Raw genomic sequence first — 22200 nt, 5'->3', positions numbered from 1 at the left:
ACAGAGCCAGCACAACACCCGCCCAAAGGGACACTGACTGCCTCCTCACCTGCCTGGGGGGCCCAAGGCATCTTCCTCTTCCTCGCAGCCTCCTCCTCCATCCGCCCAAGCTTTGGGAAGGACAAATCCTGATGGGGGGGAAACAAGGGCTGAGGGCGTTGGCGTTGGCTTGGGGGTTCCTCCTGCCCAAGTCCATCTCTAGAACTCATCGGGCATCCCGTGACCACAAAAACCTCCAAAACACCAAGAATCAGCCCAGAAAAACTGAAACCACAGTAATTCAGGAAAAACCCTCAGAAATAGCAAGAAAACCCTTGCCCCCACAAACTGCAAAAAGTTGGGATTCAGCTAAAATATACTCCAAAATATGAAGATTAGCCCAAAAAATCTCTCCCAGAAATTCCCCCTCTCTGGTCTCTCCCCTCTGGGGTTCAGAGAGTCTCCCCTGTCTGGGATGCTTGGGGTCCCACTTAGGGATACTTGGGAGTGTTGGGTCTCAAGCGTCCCTTCTCCTCTGACTCTCGCCTTCAGGGTGCCACATTCCCGGATATTCCCTCTCTCCAGGTTTCCCACTTCATTGTCTGGGGGATCCCAGGGGTCCCCACTGTCCAGGCTTCCCCTTCTCCGCGCCCCCCGTTTCAGGCTCCCGGGGGTCTTGGGGCTCCTCCCTCTCCGTGCTCCCCCCTCCAGGCTGCAGGGGGTCCCCCAGCTCCGGCATCGCCCCGCTCCGCCCTCCACACTTGGCAGCTCCCGGGCTCCACACCCACCCCCAGCACTCCTGGAGGGGCCCCAAACCCGCTCTGTCCCCCCCGCCGGCACCGGGCTGACAATGGAGCCGGCGGGGCCTGACCCAGCAACACCAACCCCCACCATGGGGGGGACCCGCATCCCCCACCCACCGCTGGGGCTCTGCCCCCAACCCAGCCCGGCACCCACAGAAAACACCTCCTGCCCACCCCCAGGAGCCACCCAGGGCTGAGCAGGAACAGGAACAGCAGGAAAACAACTGCCCCCCATCCTGTGCGTGCCTGGGAAGGGGGAACTCGTCCCAAATATTCTGGGAGGAGCATGGGGGGTCAGGACATACTCGGGCTGCCAGCACAGATTTCCCTGCAAAGTCTGCAGGGAGTCAAGCTCTGGAGAGGAGATTGTGCCCCACAGAGGGGATTGCAGAGGGGCCCTCAGGTCCCCAGCATCAATCAGCAACCAGGAAGAGACACAAAAGGCCCACCCTGAAGAGTTCTGGGGCAGTGTCCTGTAGGGAGGGGACAGTGTCACCCCAGCAGGGCAGGGCTGGCAAGTGGGAGGCTGCTCCAGGGCTCTACCAGAGGCCTCGTGCTCTGCTCGGCCCCAGCACTGGCTGGTCCCGACAGCCCCGGCTGCCCCCGGCCCTGGGCAGCTCTGCTGCCACAGGCTGTGCCCTCACCATGGCCCTGCAATGGCCCTGCCTGTCCCTCCCCCGTGGCCCTGCCCGTGGCCCTGTCCCTTGGCTCTCTCTCTGCCAGCTCAGTGTGGGGCACACGGGCTGGGGGTCCCTCCCAAGCCCCCCGGGCAGCCGGCGTTGGCTGGGGGGATGTGACGGCTGGGCCTGCTCAGCACAGCCCCGGCCTCGTGCCCAGCGCCTCTTTCCTGACCCACACAAGAGCTTCCCGGCCCCCCAGGGCTCCCCTGCTGCTGCCTCTGCTCCTGGCCCTGCCTTTGCTGCTCCCTTGGCTGGGGCAGCGGCTGCAGGGGGGGATGGCAGCAGCTTCAGCTCCATGGCACTTCCTGGGGGGAACTCAGCCCGGGGGGACGGGCAGGGACCTGATGGGGATGGACAGGGGCCCAGCAGGGACAGCCAGGGCCTGCAGGGGAAGGCACAGGGACAACCTGGCCCCCCACACTGCCAGGGCTGTCTCTGCTCCTCCTTGCAGGCTCCGTGGCCAGGCACAGTTTGTGTTCCTGGGTGCCCACCATCTCAGCACTTGCAGCCGCTCAAATCAGCGCCCGCAGCTCTGCAGCAAAGCCCCAGCTCACCTGGCACACAGGGGATGGACACAGCACCTGCTCGGGGATGGGCACTGCCAGCTTTGTCTCTTCCCCACCACGGGGCTCTCCTTCCTCAGCAGCACCTCTGCCTTGCACTTATTCTCAAGGTCACCTCAGGGCCTGGGCTCAAGGACATGAACCTGCAGGGAGGGGACATGATGTGCAAGCTGAGGGCTGCCTGCTTGCACTGGCCTCTGGGCTTCTTTCTCCTTCTACAACCATCCCAGAACTTGTTCTGCTTTTCTATCACCACACATTTACAGACTAACCTTGGAGATAGATATGGACAGACATCTCCATCACCCTGGGGATAGAGCCTCAAGCAGGTGCTGCCATAGGAATGCCAATCAGAGAATCACAGAATCAGTCAGGTTGGAAAAGACCTCTGAGATCATCAAGTGCAACCCTGGATCCAACCCTGCTGTGCTTCCCAGACCATGGCACTGAGGCCACATCCACTCTCACCTTCAACACCTCCAGGGACAGGGACTCCACCTCCTCCCTGCCCAGCCCATTCCAAGGCCTGATTACTCTCTTGGGAAAAAATTCCTTCCTAATATCCAACCTAAACCTCCCCTGGCACAGCTCCAGACCCAGCCCTCTTGTCCTACTGCTGCTTCCTGGCACAACAGCCCCACCCCCACCTGGCTACACCCTCCTGGCAGGGACTTGCAGAGAGCCAGGAGGTCTCCCCTGAGCCTCCTCTTCTCCAGCCTCAACACCCCCAGCTCCCTCAGCCTCTCCTCACACCACTTGTGCTCCACTCCCTTCCCCAGCCTCGCTGCTCTTCTCTGCTCCTGCTCCAGCCCCTCCAGGGCCTTCCTCAACTCAGGGGCCCAGAGCTGGACACAGCACTCCAGGGGTGGCCTCACCAGCGCTCACTCCAGCCCAACAATCCCTTCCCTGCTCCTGCTGCCACACTCTTCCTCAGCCAGGCCACCATCCATTGGCCCTCTTGGCCACCTGGCCACACTCTGCCTCCTCTTCAGCTTCCTGTCCATCCCCACTCCCAGCTCCCTTTCTGCCTGCCTGCTCTCCAGACACTCTGGCCCCAGCCCGGGGGGCTGACGGGGCTTCCTGTGGCCAAAGGGCAGGACCCGGCCCTTGGCCTGCTTGACCCTCATCCCCTTGCAATCAGCCCATGGATCCAGCTGGGCCAGGTCCCTCTGCAGAGCCCTCCTGCCTTCCAGCACATCAACACACCCCCAGCTTGGGGTCAGCTGCACATTTGCTGATGAAATGCCTGGTTCTGCAGCAGCTGCAGATGCTCACCCCAGCCTTTAGCCAAGCAACTGGAGTTCTTGGTACAGTCAGTGCTGCTCCCACATTAGTCGTGCAGAGTTCCTGGTGTGACCAAAGGGACACTTCACTACCCCACCCATGACACAAAGGCCGAGGAATGGGAATTCCTAAGAGAGCAGAGCAGCCTGCAGAGCAATGGGGGTGATGTCTGATCACAGCTGCTTTCCTGGAGATGGCTGAGCCCCAGCTCCCAACCAAGCACCACACAGACACCTGCTCACTCCCCTCCCGGGGAGGTGGGAGAGAACTGGAAGAGTAACAGTGAGAAAACTCGTGCGTTGAGACACAGTTTATTAGGTAGTACACAGATGAGGTAGAGATGGGTGTTGGGGCTTGAAGAGTAGCTGGGGAGGTCTCTGCTGAAGGCTGGGAAACCACGAGCAGGAGAAGCCATGACACAAATGGTGTCACTCTAGTTTTGCTGACCGCTGCACCTTCTTCTTGGGTTTGCTGCTCTGGGTTTCACCTTTTTGCAGTGATGTAGAGCATTTCAGATCAGCCTTTGGCAAACAGCCTTTCCCCATCACAAACACCCGTGGGCTCTTCTGAGATGGCTTCAGGTTAAGAAGTCTAGGAAGAAAGGGACTGGTATTAGCCAGATGAACATTTCCAGCCAGCCAGCCGCTCGCCTGTCTCCTCACAGAGCACACAGTGTCACATCCTCTCTCCAGGCAAGCAGCGAGCAGCAAATGAAACAGAACTGCACTGCCTGCCATGGAGGCAGCAGAGGTGGAAGGGCAGAATCACAACCAGTTATGGGCCTGGGGACCAACTGCAGCACACGGGGTTCCAGGTAGAGAAGGAGGCTGTGCTTGCCCCATAAGGAAGCATAGCTAGGGACTGGCTGGCCCCTTGACAGCCGTTCTGGATCTCCCATTCCAGATTTTGCAGCCCTGCAGGAGCTTAGTGTTTCATACAGTGTCTTTTCCCATTGTCTCCACACAGATCCACAGACATCTCCACAGACATCTGGCCTTGGCCAGATGATCATCTCTCTGTGCTCCTGTATGCTGTGTGTTCCTGCTGCCTCTCTGGGGCTGGCTGTCCCCAGGGCTGCACACTCACCCACCCCAGTCAGAGGGACTGAAGGGAGGGTGTCAGAGGATGGAGCAGGCTCTGCTTGGTGCTGCCCATCAACAGGACAAGAGGCAATGGGCAGAACCTGATGCAAAACACCTTCCACCTGAACATGGGGAAGAACTTCTTTCCTGTGCAGGTGACAGGTTGTCCAGAGAGGGTGTGGAGTCTCCCTCACTGCAGGTATTCCAGAACCCTCTGGACACAATCCTGTGCCACGTGCTCTGGGATGACCCTGCTTGAGCAGGGAGGGTGCACCCAATGGCCCGTCCTGTGATACCCACCAGGAGCATGGATTGGAAAGCACATGGACATTTCCTACCTGCACAGCATTTCGGCCTTAAATTCCCCCACACGCGTCGGGAAGAATTTCACACAGAAAATCTGATTCTGGCCAGCAGGGATGGTACCACAGTGGGGCTCGATGGAGAACAGTGGTGGGTACTTGACGGGAATTGGAGAGAATTCCGGGGAGGAGCTAAGGCCCTTCGAAGAGCGGCACAGCTGCTTGGAAAGGCGCAGACTTGGCTGGGGCTGAGTTGGCTGGGGCTGAGTTGGCTGGGGCTGAGTTGGCTGGGGCTGAGTTGACTCGAGCAGCAATGCCTGCTGCACCAGCCTTGCATGATTCCTTCCCCAGAGATCCTCAGCAGTAGAGGACAAGAAATCACCTGCAGGAGGAAAGAAGACATCTTTCAAAGACAAAATCCTTTGTTCCCAACAACTCTGCCTCCTGCTGCAGGTGGATAGAAGAGAGCTGGGAGGCACTTGGAGCGCCTCTGGCCAAGTACTTTCAGCAGGAGACAGAGCAGCTGGGAGCAGGGTCTCCGCCTGCAGCACACACTCCCGTGCCGGGGCAGGAGGCTTGGTTTTAGACAGTGACTTTGCATTTGCCCTGGAGTGGGGAACTGCACCCAGACAGCGGCTGCAGGGCAGCTCACTTGTTCCACCCTTATTTTTCCCAGTCTCAGAGACTTCCCAAAGAGGTGCCCTGATGTCCCCCTTCCCAGTCCTGACCCAGCACATGGCTGTCCCTGGAGCCCAGCTCAGCTCCTGTGCAGAGCACAAGTGGCAGAGCAAGAACAGGAGGGGCTAAAAGGCAGACAGGGGGGAAGGAGAAAACTCTCCAGCTGCAGCTGCAGGGATGAAAAAGCAATTAATGTTTTGGGGTGAAGTGGTAGGGTCTTCTCCCCGGGCCCTCAGCTATCAATTGAAATGGCCCAGGCACCACCCAGAGCCAAACACTTACGTGTCTGAGTGGACGAGAACGGCCTCCCAGAACTCTTTGATGGTATTTCCTCCTCCAGATTCTCCTCCCAGCAGTATTTCAGGGCTACATTCCCTGTATTGGACATCCGGAAACTGAAAAACAAGGAGGAGGAATAAAAAGCAAGTACTAAAGTAACACTGTCTGGTGGGCTCCTGGTACCACCTTCCCCAGGCAACTCTGCCACGTTCAGAATTGCTGCCCTGGGTGGCCCAAACAAAGTATTTCAAAGTCTGGAAGTTTAGGAGGAAAGGGCCAACACGGTGCCCAGCACTCACGTGCTTATCTCTGTCTGGAAGAGCTCAGTCTGCTTCAGCTGAACCTCGACCGTGTCCAGTTTGAACTCGGCGTAGTCAACCTGAGCACTGAGGACAAGCTCGACCTCGTGGCTGCTCCTCTCCATGATGGTGTGAGGTGGTTCCGGGACTGCCTTGACCACCTGCAGGCAGAGGAGGGAAGAATCACTGAGCAGAGCCCAGAAAGCCAGGCTGAGCAGGGAAACCTTTTGGCCTCCAAACTTGGCCGCATAGAAAGGACATTCAGGTTTCTTTGCCTGGAAAGATGACAAAATTGGACTGGTGTACTACAGCATTGGTTTCTACCCACTGATCAAAGCAGTCACCACCACGGCTATTAATACACCCCTGGGGACTATGGCCAGCTGTCAGTCCCTGTGCTTCAACCCTGGAGAGCCTCTGACCTTTTCCCTGGTCCCCTATAAATCCAGCAGGTCTCGACATTAGGATTAAGTTCCCCTGCTGGAGCCCTGTGGATGGAGAAGCCCAAGACTGACTAGTCCTAGAAAGAACTTTTTCCTTCTTGTCTTAGGAGAAAGTGCTCTCCAGATGGCACATGTGGGGTGGGAGCTGGCTGTGGGCATTTTGGGATGTGAATGATCTCACTGGGAAAGTCTCCAACTGCTGATGCCCTGCTGGGGAAGTTGGGTTTACAGGACTCACAATGATTCAGAAACTCAGAAAGAACCTTCACCAAGATAAGTGTGCTTGGCAATAATGATAGAAAAAGCAAGACTTTCTGGAGATGATGCTTCTCCAGACTCCTGCGTACTATCACACAGGGCCTGGGCTGCTCCATAATGAGATATCCCCCACAATACAGAGGCCACAACCAAAATCTCTGGTGTCGGTGTAGGCAGAGCTCAGAGCTCACCGGTGTACGCACAAGAGCACTTGTGCTGCTCTCCCCTTCGGAACAAGAGACAGAATGCAGTGGAATTAACTCCTTGTGGGTGACAAGGCACCAAATCAGATGAAGAGACTTTAACACTGTCAAATGGGATAAAATCAAACGTGACCTCCCACTCAACACGGGCTGCAACACTCGGCTCGTGGCACAGACCGGCAGTTTGCGTGTGGATAAAGGTCTCTTGCCCAAAGGCTTCCCCTGTGGTGTGAGCCCACCCGCTCACTGCGCATCCGCCTCTCCCCAAAAGGCACTGCTGGTGAACCTCCCGGCTGGAGCCAATGCCCAGGGGAGGCAGGAGCTGCTCTGCCAGCAGCGCTGGTGCTCTGCTGCTGTCGGCAGGTCCTTTTGCAGCAGCTCGGTGAGCTTTTGCTGCTGTGCTTCTTACCCTCCGCTTCAAAGGCCAGCGGGCTCCCGGGAGTCTCTCGGTGGTATCCTCCCACTTCTCAGTGCGCATTCTGTCGTCCCAGTCGTAAACCTCCTCTGGTGGCAGCTGGTATTTGATCTTGGCCACCTTACAGTTCACAGAGGGCCTTTTGATGGTGACCGGGACCTTGGATTTCAAGGTCACTCTGATATTCTTGGCACAGCCAGGCTGGAGGTGTCCCACCTAGGGAGAACCAGAAAGTCAAGACCAAACTGGAATCACTGGCAAGGGCAGCACTGACAGCAAAAGGGACTGATATGGCGAGCAGCTGTGCTGGGAATCAGCACCTCAGTGAGGATTTATGTGAGATTTGACAGAGCAAAATATGAACAGAAGGTGCCACCTCCCAGAACGCGGAGCCTTTTCTGCTGGGCTGACAGCCCTGCCCCAGCAAAGACAGGGATTGCATCTCCTGCATGGCACTGGAACGGGCTCTCACTGGAATGTGGTGACTCCCTGCCAGCTCCCAGGAACACCAGGAAAGGGCCTGAGCAACTGAGAAAGGCAGGGCTGTCCCAGCTCACCTTGGGGGAGAACTGGAACAGGGCATCTGCCAGCAGCCACTCAAACCACATCACCTCCTCCTTGCTGCGGTTGGTGACTGTGAAGGTCTTGTCGCAGAGCTCCCCGACTGCACACTCCCCAAACTTTATGTGATTCGCTCTGACAGCTGTGAAGAAGGAGAGCAAGAGATCTCAGCATGCAGTGAGGTCCATCCACCCCCCTCACTTTCAGAGACACGTGTATGTTCAGCTCTTCCTTGCTCCAAGCCTCCCTCCCTCCCTCTGGGAGGTCCCCAAGCCCGTGGCTGTGCCTGTGCCCAGCGACAAGCAGCACAGCACACACTGCTCTGTGTGCATGGCTGGCAAGCTCACAGGCCCCCAAGTCCAGTGGGTGACAGCCCAGCCCTGGCTAGAGAGAGGACACACATGATCAGACATTTTCCTCTTCCTCGCTCTACCTTGGCAGCCTCTCCTCTCTTACCCTCAATGATGTCGTCCTCCAGATTGCCCTCAGCATTGCTCTCCTGGCTGTCTTCTGCTAGTCCAGGGAGGTTATCAAGGGTGAAGTCATCATTGTGGTCTTCACCCACCAGCTCTATGTCGATCTCACTGTTGCCTGACACTGGCACACGGATCTTCCCTTTCAGACGTTGGGCCAGGGTGGGTTTGAAAAACACGTCAAACTCTGCTGATTGCCCGTGTTCCAGGAGCAGGTAAGGCTTCTCGGGACGCTTCTTGGCTGCACGGCAATGGGAATCAGAGTTAAGTGATAGAGCTGTCCAGAGGAAATACTTCCCTGGGGTATACGAGGAATAAGAGGTTGGAATCAGTTGCTTCTAAGCACAGGTTCTCTCACCAGCGGTTCCAGACCCTCTTCCTGTGTTCACAAGACTATGCCACCATCACACATATCACCACTTAAGCGGCTTAACCTCAGGTTAACGCCCAGCCCTCATTCCATCTGCTTCCAGCCAGCTCCTGCCATACAGAAGGCTGAGCCAAGGAGTGGTTTTGGCTTCTGCTGGCTGGCTTGTGTGCTCAAGGGCTGCCTCCCTTCAGGCTGGTACCTTCCCACACGCAGCACAGACCTCAGCCAGTCCACTGAGGTGGTGATAGTCCCCCACAGCTCAACCCACCGTGTCTCGAAGAACAAAAACTTCCTACAACTTGCTAGGAGGAAACCCTGCAAGGAGTCCACAAGAAAAGCTCGGGGGACAGAGAGACCAAGGAAAGAAACTATGTCCAACATGTGGCTGCTGCTTAGACAAGCCAAGAACAGGGCACACCTTTTCCCTCTGTGAATGATCACGCTGCACAGTTAATGAATTTACCTTTTCCAGTGGAGTCCTTTTCCATGTCTGCAATGTGGAAGGCACGGAGTGCGGACTGCCTGCCTTTCATAAAGAAAACTCCCTTGTCGTCCATGATATGAACTGTAAACTGAGAAAAGGGAACACGGAGCACAATGACATTGGTGTGAGTAGAGGCTGGCACGGGGGTTGAGCCCGTACGGCCGCTGGTCCAGCACGGGGAACCCAGACCACCTCCCCACCTCAAACACAGCGCCCAGCACAAAGGTTACGTGAAGTCACACAGGGAAAAAAGGTTGTTCAGAAGCATATGGATAGAACTGACATAGAGCCAAACAGGACAGTCAGTCACGAGCAGAATGTAACAGAACCACAACTAAGTTTAATTAAAATGGAGTCAACCACTATCAAATGCAATCTCATGGAACTGGGACGTCACACACGCCCACATGAGAACACAATGTGAGCTGGGAGATGGGGGAAAAACACCCCACCACCTTTCTTGTCTTGTGTTCAACTGACGAGGAAAGACTGGGCAGAAAATCAGTTTTTGGGACCTTTCCTCCACGGGACAAGCACTTGTTCCCAGCCCAGAGCATTCCCCGAGCAGGTCCTTACCTTTGTGGGTATGATGCCATTGTTACGAAGGACCAGGGGGAGTGTCTGTGAATCCCCCAGCAGGAGCCTCCTGAAGCGCAGCACAGGGGTTCCTCTCTTACTCCGAAGGCCCGGGCACTCGACTGTCACCTGAGGCACGTGCCCCTCTCCACTGACAGTGAAGGTCAGCTGTTGGGGTTTCATCTTCACGGAGCTGCTGGAGAGGCACAGAAACCATTTCAGCCAGAGCCTTCCAGAATAACAGTTCTAAATAATTTCCCTCATTTGAATCATGCCGTACAGCAGATAAATAACGAGGCACCAGATGAGACATGGCAAATCCTCTGGCTGCAGTGATAGGAGACATGCAACAAGCAAAAGCACACCATGAGAACAGTACGAAAGCAAGAAGGGAAAACCAAACCAACAGCACCGTCAGTAAAGATTATTTCCAAGGATCCTAAAGAAGGAATTGCTTGTTAGGGCAGAAAGCTGACTTCCCTGTTCCAATTCAGCCACTAAAGGCTTGGGGAAGGGCAGGTCAGAGCCCCAGTACACAGGTGCCAGGGAGAGGAACTGGGCTTCTCTTTGGTAAGAGCTCCAGTCACTCCCCTGATATAAAAATAGCTTAATGTATGCCTGGAAACCACACAGGATCACTTCCTTTTACAGAAATATGGAGGAAATCTTGACTTGCTGGCACAGAAACTGCTTCATCTGAGCCTTTGGCCTTGGAAAGCCCCAGCTCAGCTGTTGCACTTGTCAGTAACTTCCAGCTGGCTACCTGAGGCCCTCTCTTCAGAGTCCCTCACACAGCCTGAAGTATCCTCCTCATTTTCCTGCTCTGCTCTGCCTAATGCTTAATGCCCCCTACATCATCTCATGCCAGGTACTCTGCCTAAGGGCACTGAAAGCATTAGAGGCACCAAGAGGAGAGGCAGCTACCAGAACGGTCCCCCCAATACTTCACGGGGTCACTACCTTTTTGGGCTAACAAGGGAAGCTGTGAAAGTGCACTGGTAGTCCTCCTTTTGTTCTGGAGTGAAGGTCACTGTAGCAAAGGCGTGGGATAAGCCAGGAATGCTCATCTCGACAGGATCCAGCTTGAAGATGTTGCTGATGAGGCTGTGAGGCTTGGGGGGAACCCACAGTGCAGTGTTAGTGTCACATCTTTCAATGTGACCCAGTACATTCCTAGATGCATCCCTGGGAACAGCCCCAGACAGCCTGTCTTGCTTCATGCTTCCCTGGGCAGGCTCCCTCCATGCCAGGGGATGCTGACCTTGCGCCAATGCCCAGGCGAGCAAAAGCTTGCTTTGAGGGCTGGGCAGCCACCCCAGCACATGTGGGAGGTTGGGATGGCACAGAAACCCCTCAAATAACCCCGGACTGGCCTTTCAAGAGAAGGAAAAGCCAGGAAATGCTCTGCTTTGAGCTCTGCCCCATCGGTCCGTAACAGCCCCTCTCTGAGTGTGCTTTCGAGAGATGTTCAGAAGGATTCCCACCAAAGACCCAGAAGCATGAGCCAAAATTTGCTTGAGAGATGTGGAATTCAATGCAAGTGCCCCCCTGGCATTGCTGCTCTGCCCTGCAGTTTGACCTGCACTGAGCTGGACTGGTCCAGCTGGGCCAGAGACCGCAATGACTCTGGAGAACAAGGCAGGCTCTCACATGGCCTTTAGAGAGCAGCGCTCACCTTGGCCTCTTGTTCTTACCTCTCCAGGCAAGGCTTTGATGGAGAGGACCACGTCACATGGGACACTGCTGCCATTAGAGATCTTGAAGCGAGCCGTGGCCCGTTGCCCAACCTGAACTTTGGTGAAGATGAATTTGTTATCATCTCTGATGAACACACCGTTGCCTTGCACCGACTGTAACGTCTGGCGGAGATTGACGTTGCTGTGGATCGGGTACTGCTCAAAGATGGACGTGACGTCTTCAACAAGCGCTGCAGACAGACCAGAGGAAGGGCTGAGGCTGGAGAACCTCTTTGCTGAATTCACCTGGACCCAGCTGGCCTCTCAGAAGGCTTGATAAGCCCTTTCTGTCCAGGTGACTGCAAAACCCAGCCTTGGATGAGAGAGCTCAGTCAGTGAGGATGGAGCTCAGTCAACCTCAGTCTTAAAGGGCATTGCTTTCCTTTTATGCTTCCACACATCCCTCCCAGCCTCTCCCCACTGGTGGACTCAAAAAGGACTGCAGCCTCTGAGGATTTTAAGGTGGGACTTCAGGACCAGGTGCCTCTCTATCCAAGTAGCAAGTTTAGGTGCTGATCAGCAGCAGGACTGCCCATGGCAACCTGTGGACAGCACGTACCTGGGAAGCAGGACTCGGCAGTCAGGGTAAAGGGAATGCCGAGGGGATTGTCCTTGGGGTCTCTGTTGCTGATGTCAATGTACAGCTGCTCCTCACATTTCCCCTCTGCTCCTGGGCTGCAATCCACTGTGATCTTCTGCTGGCCCCCAGGACCGACGGAGCCGGAGCAAGGGGACACCGTGAACACGCCTGCAGTGAGCTGAGCCTGCAGAAAGAGCGCCAGGACAGGCTGATGCCCAACAGCCGTACCCTGAACACCCCCAGCAAGGAGGATGCCACGCCTCAGCCTCCAGCTGGGCCCGAGCACCCAGTGGCAGGGCAGGGAAGGATGACTCCACGGCCCAAAGGCAGCCCCAGGATGAGATGAACAAGCCAGGAGGAGCTGCACGTCTGTCCCGAGTGGCAGAGAGAAAGGAGTTGGGGTGAAGAGAATGAAGGTGGTAGCTGGGATCCTTCAACCTCCAGGGGTACAGGAGAGCAGAAAGGACTGAATGATGGGAGAGAGGGAGGGGATTGGGAAGAAGAAAAAGCAGAGCTGTCAGTGCTCTATGGATTGGGAGTTCAGATGGGGACAGTTTGCTCCTGTGGTGTTCCCAGATCTGTGCTGGCTAGCAGCCACCAAACACAGGACCTGCTTCCCTCTCTTGACCCCACAACTGCAGGTCAGAGCCAGAGCATGGGACTGTCAGTGGAACTGAGCAGATAATGGACTCTCCATCCCGCAGACCTTGTCCTACCCCCAGCCTGGGCACAGCTGCATCCTCCCCCATCCCCTGCAGCAGCACACGCTGGGCAGGAGCAGGAGCCACCCACCTGTGTGGAGCGTTTTCTTTCCCTGACCGAGGGGGCAGATTCCTCTTGCTCTGAACTGAGAGGAGAAAGCAGAGACATCTGTCATGCTGAGCTCCCCTGCCTTTGTCTGAGGCCAAAGCTGGCCTTCCTCCCCATGCAGGAAAGCCTTCCCGCTCCCGATGGCCCCCGGGGAGCTGCCTGCAGCACCCATTGCTGCAGCTCATGGACAGAGCAGCTCTGTCACCAGCTTTGTCCCACACATGGGGATACTGAGGTGTTGTTTTCCTCCCTCTTCCCAAGCCAGCAATCCAAATGGACAATAACCCAGGTCTGGCTGCCTGTCACACACCAGCTGTGTGGTGGTGCCTCCTCAGACAGAACGGCTGGGGCAGGTCTTCTCTTACCTTTGCAGTGGAGGTGCTCGGCGGATGAGGAATTTGAAGTTGAGGGCGCCTTTGTTCTCTACAATTAAGACCTGTCTCTTCTTGGTGCCCTTAACCATGGCACCAAAGTCGATGGGCGAGGCAGGCTCGATGCTGTCCTTGCTGTACACAGCTCTCGCCGACACCCTCACTGGGATGGTGGCAACGGTCTCGCCTCCTTGACCCGATTTGAGATCAATGACCTGCAACCAGAGGAGGGGCTGGTAAACACAGCAGAGAGGCCAGCCTCTACCCCTGTCCCCTGACCCCAGCCCAGGTCTCCAGCAGCTCACCCTCCCTATTTAAAGGCCTCTTCCAGAGCCAGATTTCCAGCTCTCTTATGAAGCCTCCCAAATGGTTTTGGAAGTCTCTGTTTGTGTGTGTAGGAGAGAGGATGCCCCAGCTAAAGCCTGCTTTGCACAAGACACCTCTCCTGCTTATGCTCCCAAGACACACTGTGCTAACACAGCCGGGCCCAGGCAGCTCACCTGGCAGAGCAGGATGGGTTTGCTCTCGAGAAACATTTCAGTCGTGGGGTGGAAGAGGACCTCAACTTTCACAGGTGGCCGGGAGGCTTTCAGCACAGCCCCCTGCGGCCGGACAGTGAAGGGAGATTCCAAGTCGCCCCTCTTGGCACTTCCAGTGGTCAGCTTGAAACTGTGGAGAAAGGGAAAGCACAGGTGCCACCAGCACAGCCAGCACTTTGCACAGGACCAGAAAAAAAAGAAAAGGGAGCAGCACGGGAACAGGTTCTAGCCATGGACAGAGGGAGAACGCAGGCCTGGGAGCCTGAGGAAAAGCTCAGCACCAGGCAGCTGGACTCACCTGTACTCAATGTCATACAAGCCTTTGTTCTGCAGACTCAGGACTTGCTGCTTATTATCCAGGACATTAATGGTTCCAAATTCCAAGCTGCCATCTGGACCTGCAGAAAACCCGCAGAGCGAGGTAAGAAATGGTGAATATTTGTGAGCTGCTGCAGAGCACACCAGCTCACAAGCTACACAGTTGGAGTTCTTGGATGGCACAAAACCCTCTTCAGCAAGTGTCCCTTCTCAGAAGTGTTCTCTAGCTACTTGGCTGCCCTTTCTCTTCTCACTCCAGTATCTGCAGGGTAGAAGCCAAGGAGCTTGGTTTCCATTTCCTTGCTTCCAAGCACAAATCCAGCTACTTTATGTGCTCTGCTGAGCCAACTGCCTGTTCAGATGACTGTTGTTTCAAAGCACCAAATGCAATCTGCACATGAAGCTGCACATTTCCAAGTTCAGAAGGGAGAGACTCAAGGCTCTTGGTGCCCTGACAGTGCTTTACTTCACGCAGCTTGCAAGGTCTGTGCTTTATGGATCTGTGCCACCCTTGCCTGCTATGCCATCCCCTCCCAAGGGCTTTGGTTGCCCACCTGCCAAGGTAGTAAAATGCACCCGGACTGTGTTGTCTGGGAGGCATCCACTGACCTTCAGGCATGTTGATGCTCAGATTAACATCGTAGACCTCCACAGAGACTTTGATGGTTTCAGCCTGAACAATGCCCAGGATGTTTTCTGTATCTGAAACCTGAGGCAGCAAGAAACAAACACTGCTTAGACCATTCTTTTGGAAGACAGCCTCTAAGTCCTTGTCTCTGCCAGCTGCTTCCCCCATGGCCTCCCTGGCTTGACAAGTGTTTGTGGACTCCCAAGTTTTTTAACCTGTTCATCTCACAGGCTGCCCCGGCAGGATTCCGCTGCAGTAGGAAACCTTATCAGCCCAATTCCACACTCCCACAGCAGGGAATGGTGCTGCTAAAGCACCCTTGAGAGGGCCAGGGCTGTAAACACAACCACAAGAAATGCGAGGTGTCCCAGAGCAGGTGGCATTGACAATTAGCGCCCTCCTCGTCAATCACCTCGCATGTTTGCTGAAATGCAGCCTCTAAACCACAGGGAACAAAATCCCAGAAAGGGTGCAGAGGGAATGCTGGTCTGTACAACCAAACAACAGCCTTCAAGCCTGCACAGCAGCAAGGTGGCTGTGCTACAGGCTCTGGATGCAGAGCCTGGGCACCCGGCCAACCCAGCACAGAGGCAGAAGTTGGGGCCACAGCACCCCCGTGTCTGTCAGGTGCAGCTCTCCCTGACTCTGTCCCTAAGAGCACACGGCTGCTTGCTCTGCCCTGCTCTGCCAGGCAGGCCCAAGTCCCTCTCACCTCTAGTCGGATCATCTTATTTGTGATGCCAATCTTCTCGGCCTTGAAATCCAGCTTCACCTCAAAGTCTGTGCGGGGCCCAACGATGCCCCTGCCTTGCGATGCAGAGAAGTCATCTCCAAGGTCGTCCAGCCCACTGAGATGCCATGCCATGGGCAGTGGGCTGTCGTTTCTCAGGACCAGGGTCTGGGTGTCAGTCCTGCAGAGACAGGAAGACACTCAGTGTCAGTGCTGGGTGGTCACACCAGCCTGGCCACTGAATGCGGCTCAAAGCAGCTCCATCTGAGCCTCTGGAACCAGAGTCAAACCTCTTCTCTTTGTCACGAGCCTTGGAGTGCCCTCAGCCGTGGGATGACTGACCTGTGCAGAAGCAGCTTGTTGAAATGCAGCTCCTGGGGGCTGACCCTCAGCTTCACGTGCACCCCTTGGCAGCACAGTCGGAAGACCGCTGGCTCCGGGTTGTCCTTGATCCAGCAGACGAGACTGTCTCCCAGGAGGCCAGCAGAAGTCGGGTACGCCCAAACACTCAGCTTCTGAACCCGTCCCCACAAACAGAAATACAAAGAGCCCTCTGTGAGCAGGAGGAACGGCACTTCTGCGGTCCTGCCCTACCTGCTCACCTCCTACCTTCTTCTCTTTGGGCTGCAGCCTCATGCTGGGAGGGTCCAAAAGGAACGTCTCTCCTTTGCTGTCGTTCTCAAAGGAGAAATGCACCTCTGCCTCCATGGGGGAGTCGTTGAGGATGGGTAACTTTTCGCTGTTGCCGGGGCAGTTCTGTGCCTTGTACCTGTCCAGAGAAGGGGAAAAGGCTGCAGAGGAGACTGTTGCCCTCACCACACACCGAGGAAAGCACCGTGTGCCGGCAGCAGGAGGTGGCACTGGAAGACCATGGTCTAACAAGCAGGGGAAGAAAAAGGATCCCTGTCAGGGGCACGAGGCACGGTCTGTGTGCTCATCCTTGCCTGGCTTTGATGCCTGCCCCTATACCTGGTGCCTGCACCCCAGAAGCGTGACGATGCACAGGCCATTTCAAGAGTGTTTCACACAATTTAAATTCAAAAGTGCCTGGAAAAACAACAATACACCAGGCACAAGGGTTCTTTCCCCTTCTTTCTTGGGGTGCCTTCCCTGCAGAGGATAGAGAAAGGCTTTGGAAAAGATGTTTGCAAAAGAGTTTTGCTTATCTCTTTTAGAAAAGTCGTCAGACTACCATGGGTTAGCTCAAAAGTCTGAGGGAAAGAAATCAAAAGCATCAGTTCCCAAGGGGAATGTGAAAGATAACAAATGACCCTTCCTGAGGTGTGCAACTGAATTTGGAGTGAAAGGGCTAAAGAGGCAAACAGAAATCCCAGACCATCCATCAGCCTGGCCTTCCAGAGCTCCCATGGAGACAAGAACTTAACTTCAAATGTTATTAAAAAAATAAAAAGAAGAGTGACATTAAAAACAGAAATATGCCAACAGCTACAATGACAACACTTTTAGGCAGACTTTTTCCAGCACTGTGGATGCAATGGAATCTCAGGAAAACATAATTCCTGCTGTAGGTTCCCCTCTGACTCACACATATTGGCAGGTCAAATCACAAAATCTCACTACTATTAGAGATTAATGAAAGGTTTACAAAACCATCTAGAGAATACTTGCTTGTTTGTCTACCTGTCGAGCTCAAAGCACTTGAAAAAGCACCATAAAGTTCATTTCCTAAGGGGTGGAGCTGAGATGTGGAGGGGACACAGGTTGCCCCAAGTCACCTTCGGGCTGGCAGCAGCAGCTCTGGTGGCTCTGGACACCAGGGCACCCACCAGGCTGGCAAAGCAGCTCCTCCAAGGCTCATTTGCCTGTTATCTGCTCACACTCACACATCTGTGCTCCCTCAAGCCCATGTGTCTGCCAGGTCTCTGCCCGGGACTGCCCTGCATTGTGCCACTGGGACAGTGTGTCTGCAAGTGTGTCCAGGAGAGCACAAGGCCCTGGAGATCCCCTCCCGACATCTCAGTCTGTACAGGCAGCACACAGGGATGCTCACTTGGGAGCAGGGAGCACATACCACTCTCCTGACTCGCCACAAAGCAGCGGTCCAAAGTGGAACTGCTTTGTGCTCATGACATATTCCTTGGAGATGATGTCCTCCTTCTCCTTGCTCTTCCTCCCGCGAGGAAACACCAGCCTGGGCAGAGACAATGGGGAATGAGGAGCTCTGAGATGCTGCAAGTAGGAAATCTAGTCAGAAAGCCATCACCCTTCTCGGTGGCTGAGGTACCAGTTCAGCCTCCCAGCTCCCAGCAGAGGAAGGGATGCTGGGTGACTCAGGCAGCACCATCTGCCCCAGCCAGAAGGTCACAAGGGGCAGCCCTGGCTCCCAGGTCGGGGGTGCAGTGTGGGATGCTCCTGTGGCCCAGCCTTACCGTGGGTTCTGGCTGATGCTGGGGTACAGGGCAGTGGCACTGCAGGGCAACTGGTACAGGCGCTTTGACCCCAGGATCTCAAAGTTCCTCAGCTGGTCAAACTGCCCTGGCACTGTGGGGCTGAAGCGGATCTTCAGTTCCACCTCAGCGTGGGCAGGAACGATCCACCGGAACCTTCTCAGCCTGGCAGTTAAAAGGGAAGCTTCAGACATTGCTAAGGGGCAAACGAGACAAGGAGGAGGGCTGTGCACTCGCCATCCCATGGAGGCACTGGCAGAGGGTCGGCGGAGCTGAGGACGATGGAGGGTGTGAAGCACAGGCATCACCTCCTCCCCTGCAGCTCACCTGGCAGGTCTCTCGAGGGTTGAGTCACTCTGCAGTTGGCTTTTCATTGGCTCAGGTGAACTTCTGGGTGTTTCTGGGGAGTGATCCTGGAGACTTTTCGGGCTCTGGGGGGAGTTTGGCTTTTCCTTGCTAGACTTGTGTCTGGCTTTCCCCTTCTTCAAGTGGTCCTGTGCCTCTGCCTCTGGGGCCTTGGCATGAGGGGAGAGAGAAAAGGGAGAGAGAGGTGAGACCTGCCCTGAGACACGCCCCTCCTGGAAAGCAGAATGGGGGATTTGTTAGCCAACAGGAGAGAGAATAAATAATCACCACTGCCCATGGACTTGGTCTTCCTTATTGGCCTTTGTCTTGCCTCGGACACCCCTCCTTACCCAGGACCCTCTCCCCACCAAGGACCCTTGGGTTGATGGGTTTAAGCGATTTTTTTCCTGTTGTCTTACAGAACTGCTCTGTGTCTCCAGCAGAGCCATCTCTTTTCTCTCATCCCTGGTGGAAAGGATGCCTGCAGACATGGGGCCCCATCACGTCTTCACTGCCCCTCCACGGTGACCCTTTTCCATCCAACCTGTCCCCTGCCCTGGCACCCTCACTGAAGGCACAAAAGGAGTACCCACCACATCATCTTCTGCAGCAGCACCCTCAGGTTCAACAAAGATGAAGTGTCTGAGGTCTTCTGTTGCTGTGGGGACTCTGTCCTCCTCTGGGTAGGGGACCACAGAGAAAAGAGAGCCAGGGGGAATGGGAGGTCCCAGTCCCAGAGAGTGCAGGATCTAAAACAGAAGAGAAAAGCCTGTTTATACTCCTGTCACCTTCATCCTCACACTCCTTCCCTAAAGGCCCTGAGCTTTTGGCAGTGGAGTTTTTGATTTACATGGAGTACAAGTGCTTTTTTATGTCCCACGGGTCAGCAGGCTCCAGAGCAGAGGCAGGACCTACAGTGGGACCAAGAGAGAAACCTCTCCCAAGTGACTCAGCTGAAGAGAACAATGCCTGGGAGCTGCCCTGCCCTGGGACCATTTTTAATGATTTCCAGACTGAGAAACTCTCTGAACAGATGGAATGCTTGGACACAGAGCACTCCCACTTTCCACACATCTGAGGGAGGCTGAGAACCTCCCCATCCACAGAGATACTGCAGAGCTATTGTGGAACATCATCAGTGGCCTTGACAAGGCTCTGTGTTCTTATCACCTGGGGGACACACTGTTCCAGGGCCCCAGACCACGGCAAGTTCAGCATCTGAGCCTTGCAGGCTTTTACCTGCTTTGGTGGTGGCAGCTTCTTGCTCTTCAGGATCCTCCTAAACACCTTTTCACGACGCGTGACGTGGAAGTCCAAGCAGGGCACTCCGGCATCCTGGCTTCCGACTGAGCCTTCTGCAACTTCCCCTTCCTGCTGAAGACTCTTGTGGCTGCCATGTTTTTCCAGAGGATTCTTCTCTGGCTTCTCCGGAGACTTACTGCTCTTCTTCTCATCTCTGTGTTTAGGGGAAGAGTGGGACTTGTCTGGCACTTGGTTCATGATACCCTGAACCCTGTCCCAGGATGACAGAATATGTCTGATCCTGTTCTGCGAAGACTCACAGATGTCAAACCTCAGGTCCAAGATCCTGTCCCGCTTACTCGGCACCTCTGGGATTTTGGTTTCCTGCTGCTGTTGCTTTGCTCTTTGTCCAGACCTCTGGTTTTTTGGTTTCCTGCTGCTGCTCTTTTGCGGGTACCTTAATCTTCTCCGAGCGGCCATTCTTGTTCTTCTGCAGCTTATCTTGCTTTTCTGAGGCTTGTGATGACGCCTTTTTGCTTTCCTTATGCTCTCGAGCCAGTCGCTCCAGCTCCCTTCTGCAAGCCAAAGGGAAAACACCCCTGAGAGTCACCACCAGAAACCTGGGCTCGCTGTAATCCCAGCTGGCTCCACCCTTTACTCCTCGACCCTGAGGCCAGGCAGAACTGTCAGACCATCTCCGTGGACCTTCCTCAACCCAGACAGCTTGGGAACATCCCAAGTGAGGAAGGGTGGGAGGCGACCTCCTGGGCCAGCCAAACCTAAGCCTTGCCATCAGAAGTTATCAACTGTGCAGCTTCTCCCCTGAGGTTCACCCGGACACCTCCAGCACGCTGCCAAAGGCTGATCCACCATCTCTCTGCAGGGATGACTGATGCTACTCCTCTCTTGGTTTCCCAGTTTAGACCTGCCCATAAATTGCTAACACCTACTTATCCCTCCTCCTATGCTTACTTGGCTCCTTCAGCCCCCTTCTCCCTGGGCTGTGCCTGCTCATTAATGAGAATAATCATAGCAATCAGAAAGCAAAGGCTGCAGGAAGTCCCCTCCTGCAAATCAGGCTCTGAATCACCAGGTTTCCTGCTGGAACACAGCTGTGACCAGGGCACACTTGTGCTGTCTGTCCTGGGAACTGATTTGAAGCAGCCCTGACCATCTCCTCCCAGTGCAACAAACATCAGCCTGGGCTGAGAGAAGTGCTGAAACACAGGCTCACTTTAAGCAGCTTCCCCTCCCAGCTCCACACTCTTCCTGTGCGTCCTCCTGAGCTGGGCTGCCCTGCTGGGCCAGAGCTTCTCCCAGATTCACCTGCTGCTGCAGCTGAAGGGCAGCCTAAGCTTTTATGGATGGTGCTCCACCCTAAGGAAAGCCCTGGCACATCAGCACTGCAAGGACTTCATCTAGAGCAGGACCGGGGTCTAAAGCAAGCCAGCACAGCTGTGTCCCACACCAGCCCACACCACAATCCTGCGGGTTTGGTGAAGAAGGGGGACGATGAAGAAGATGAGAACCAACATCACGCACTTCGAGACACTTCTGTGGGCAGTGGCAAGGCAAGCCCAGAGCCCAGCTCCCCGCAGGCCATGTCTAAGCCAGAGGGCTCACGGCTAAAACGGAGAGAAGATGTTCTCATCTCAACAGAGGAAAGTCCTTCCTCTCTTGGGAACCGGGGACCTGGACCTGGCCATCCTTGTGCTGCTTCTGGCCTTTGCTCTTGAACCCCTCTGAGCTCAACCAAGGTCCTTGGAGCAGAGAAACCCTCCAGGGACACTACCCTGAGGAGTAACCCAGAAGAGGTTTACTTACCTCTCCTTCTGCTCATGCTTGATTTGTTCTATTTTGTAATCAAGCAGAGCTTTCTGCTTCTCAGAGAGGGCTTCGTACTCGTCCACATCCACATCCCAGAGACGTTCTTCCTCTCTCCGGGCAGCTTCTTCCTTCTCCCGTGCTTCAGCACAGACCACAAGAGAAGCCATCAGTGACTGCGAGCAGAGCTTGGGGCTCTGGGTCAGCTGGGAGGATTCACAGCTCTTTCCTGACCCAGCCTCTCACCCTGACAGGAGACACTGCGGAGCTCACATCCCCGCTCCAAAATTCAGACAGCCCCCCAAACTGTGGCCTGGCTCAGGTGCACCACGGCTGTGGACAGCTGGCTGGGGGCTGGTCACTGAGCCACGCCAGCTTGCACTTGCACCCAAGCTTTAATGATGGAGATTAAGGTGAGTCTTACAGCCTCAGCTCTGCTGTATGTAAAGAAGCTGTGAGCTGAGTGCTGGCTACACTGAGGCAGAAGGTGGAAGGATCAATAAAAAGATTTCTTACAAGCTCTGCTGCAAACCCAGATACACACAGCTAAGGTTGAGGGCTTGAGAGAGATTTGAGAGGGGTGGAGATATCTCACCTTTCCGCTCTTTTTTAGCTGCCCTCTTCTCTCTTGCAGCTATCCGCCTGCCTTTCCAAAACTCAGAATCCTGGAAGATGTTCACAACGTGGATATGAGGGCGATTGCTGACAGCTTTGAGCACGCACAGGAGAGAAGATGCCAGGCTGCTCGCAAAGAGGGTCTCCAGGCCATCAAACACCACTCCCTTGTAGCAGTCACTCAGCTGCCAGGAGAGACAAACAGGAACAGCGAGTCAGCCATCGCACACGTTGGGCTCGCAGCGGGTCAGTAAATGCAGATGTCTCAGGACACCAGCCACTGTCATTCCAAGTGCATTAGCTACGACCAGCTTGGATCTGC

The 22200-nt window shown here is 55.2% G+C and overlaps 1 protein-coding gene across 1 annotated transcript; it reads right to left on the bottom strand.

Moving 5' to 3' along the window:
* Positions 1-3604: 3604 nt before the first annotated feature.
* LOC113982290 (hydrocephalus-inducing protein-like) lies at positions 3605-20027 on the bottom strand. The gene is made up of 25 exons (XM_039391254.1): positions 19437-20027; positions 18791-18946; positions 18180-18367; positions 17835-18017; positions 17477-17596; positions 16054-16213; positions 15787-15959; positions 15427-15625; positions 14696-14795; positions 14067-14166; positions 13730-13898; positions 13224-13444; positions 12841-12895; positions 12028-12232; positions 11427-11659; positions 10693-10844; positions 9733-9928; positions 9136-9244; positions 8286-8543; positions 7826-7971; positions 7263-7484; positions 5950-6110; positions 5654-5766; positions 4730-5075; positions 3605-3900 (listed from the first exon to the last, which is right to left on the bottom strand). The coding sequence occupies exons 1-25, from the start codon at positions 19917-19919 to the stop codon at positions 3738-3740; spliced, it is 4611 nt and encodes a 1536-aa protein (XP_039247188.1). The 5' UTR covers positions 19920-20027; the 3' UTR covers positions 3605-3737.
* Between the last annotated feature and the right edge of the window lie 2173 nt (positions 20028-22200).

The sequence above is a fragment of the Pipra filicauda genome, unplaced genomic scaffold, assembly GCF_003945595.2.
Source record: "Pipra filicauda isolate LSUMZ 115617 unplaced genomic scaffold, ASM394559v2 scaffold921_size80087_pilon, whole genome shotgun sequence".
NCBI classification, from domain to species: domain Eukaryota; kingdom Metazoa; phylum Chordata; class Aves; order Passeriformes; family Pipridae; genus Pipra; species Pipra filicauda.
The sequence above is the reverse complement of the archived record's forward strand: the minus strand, read 5'-3'. Positions and strand labels throughout refer to the sequence as shown.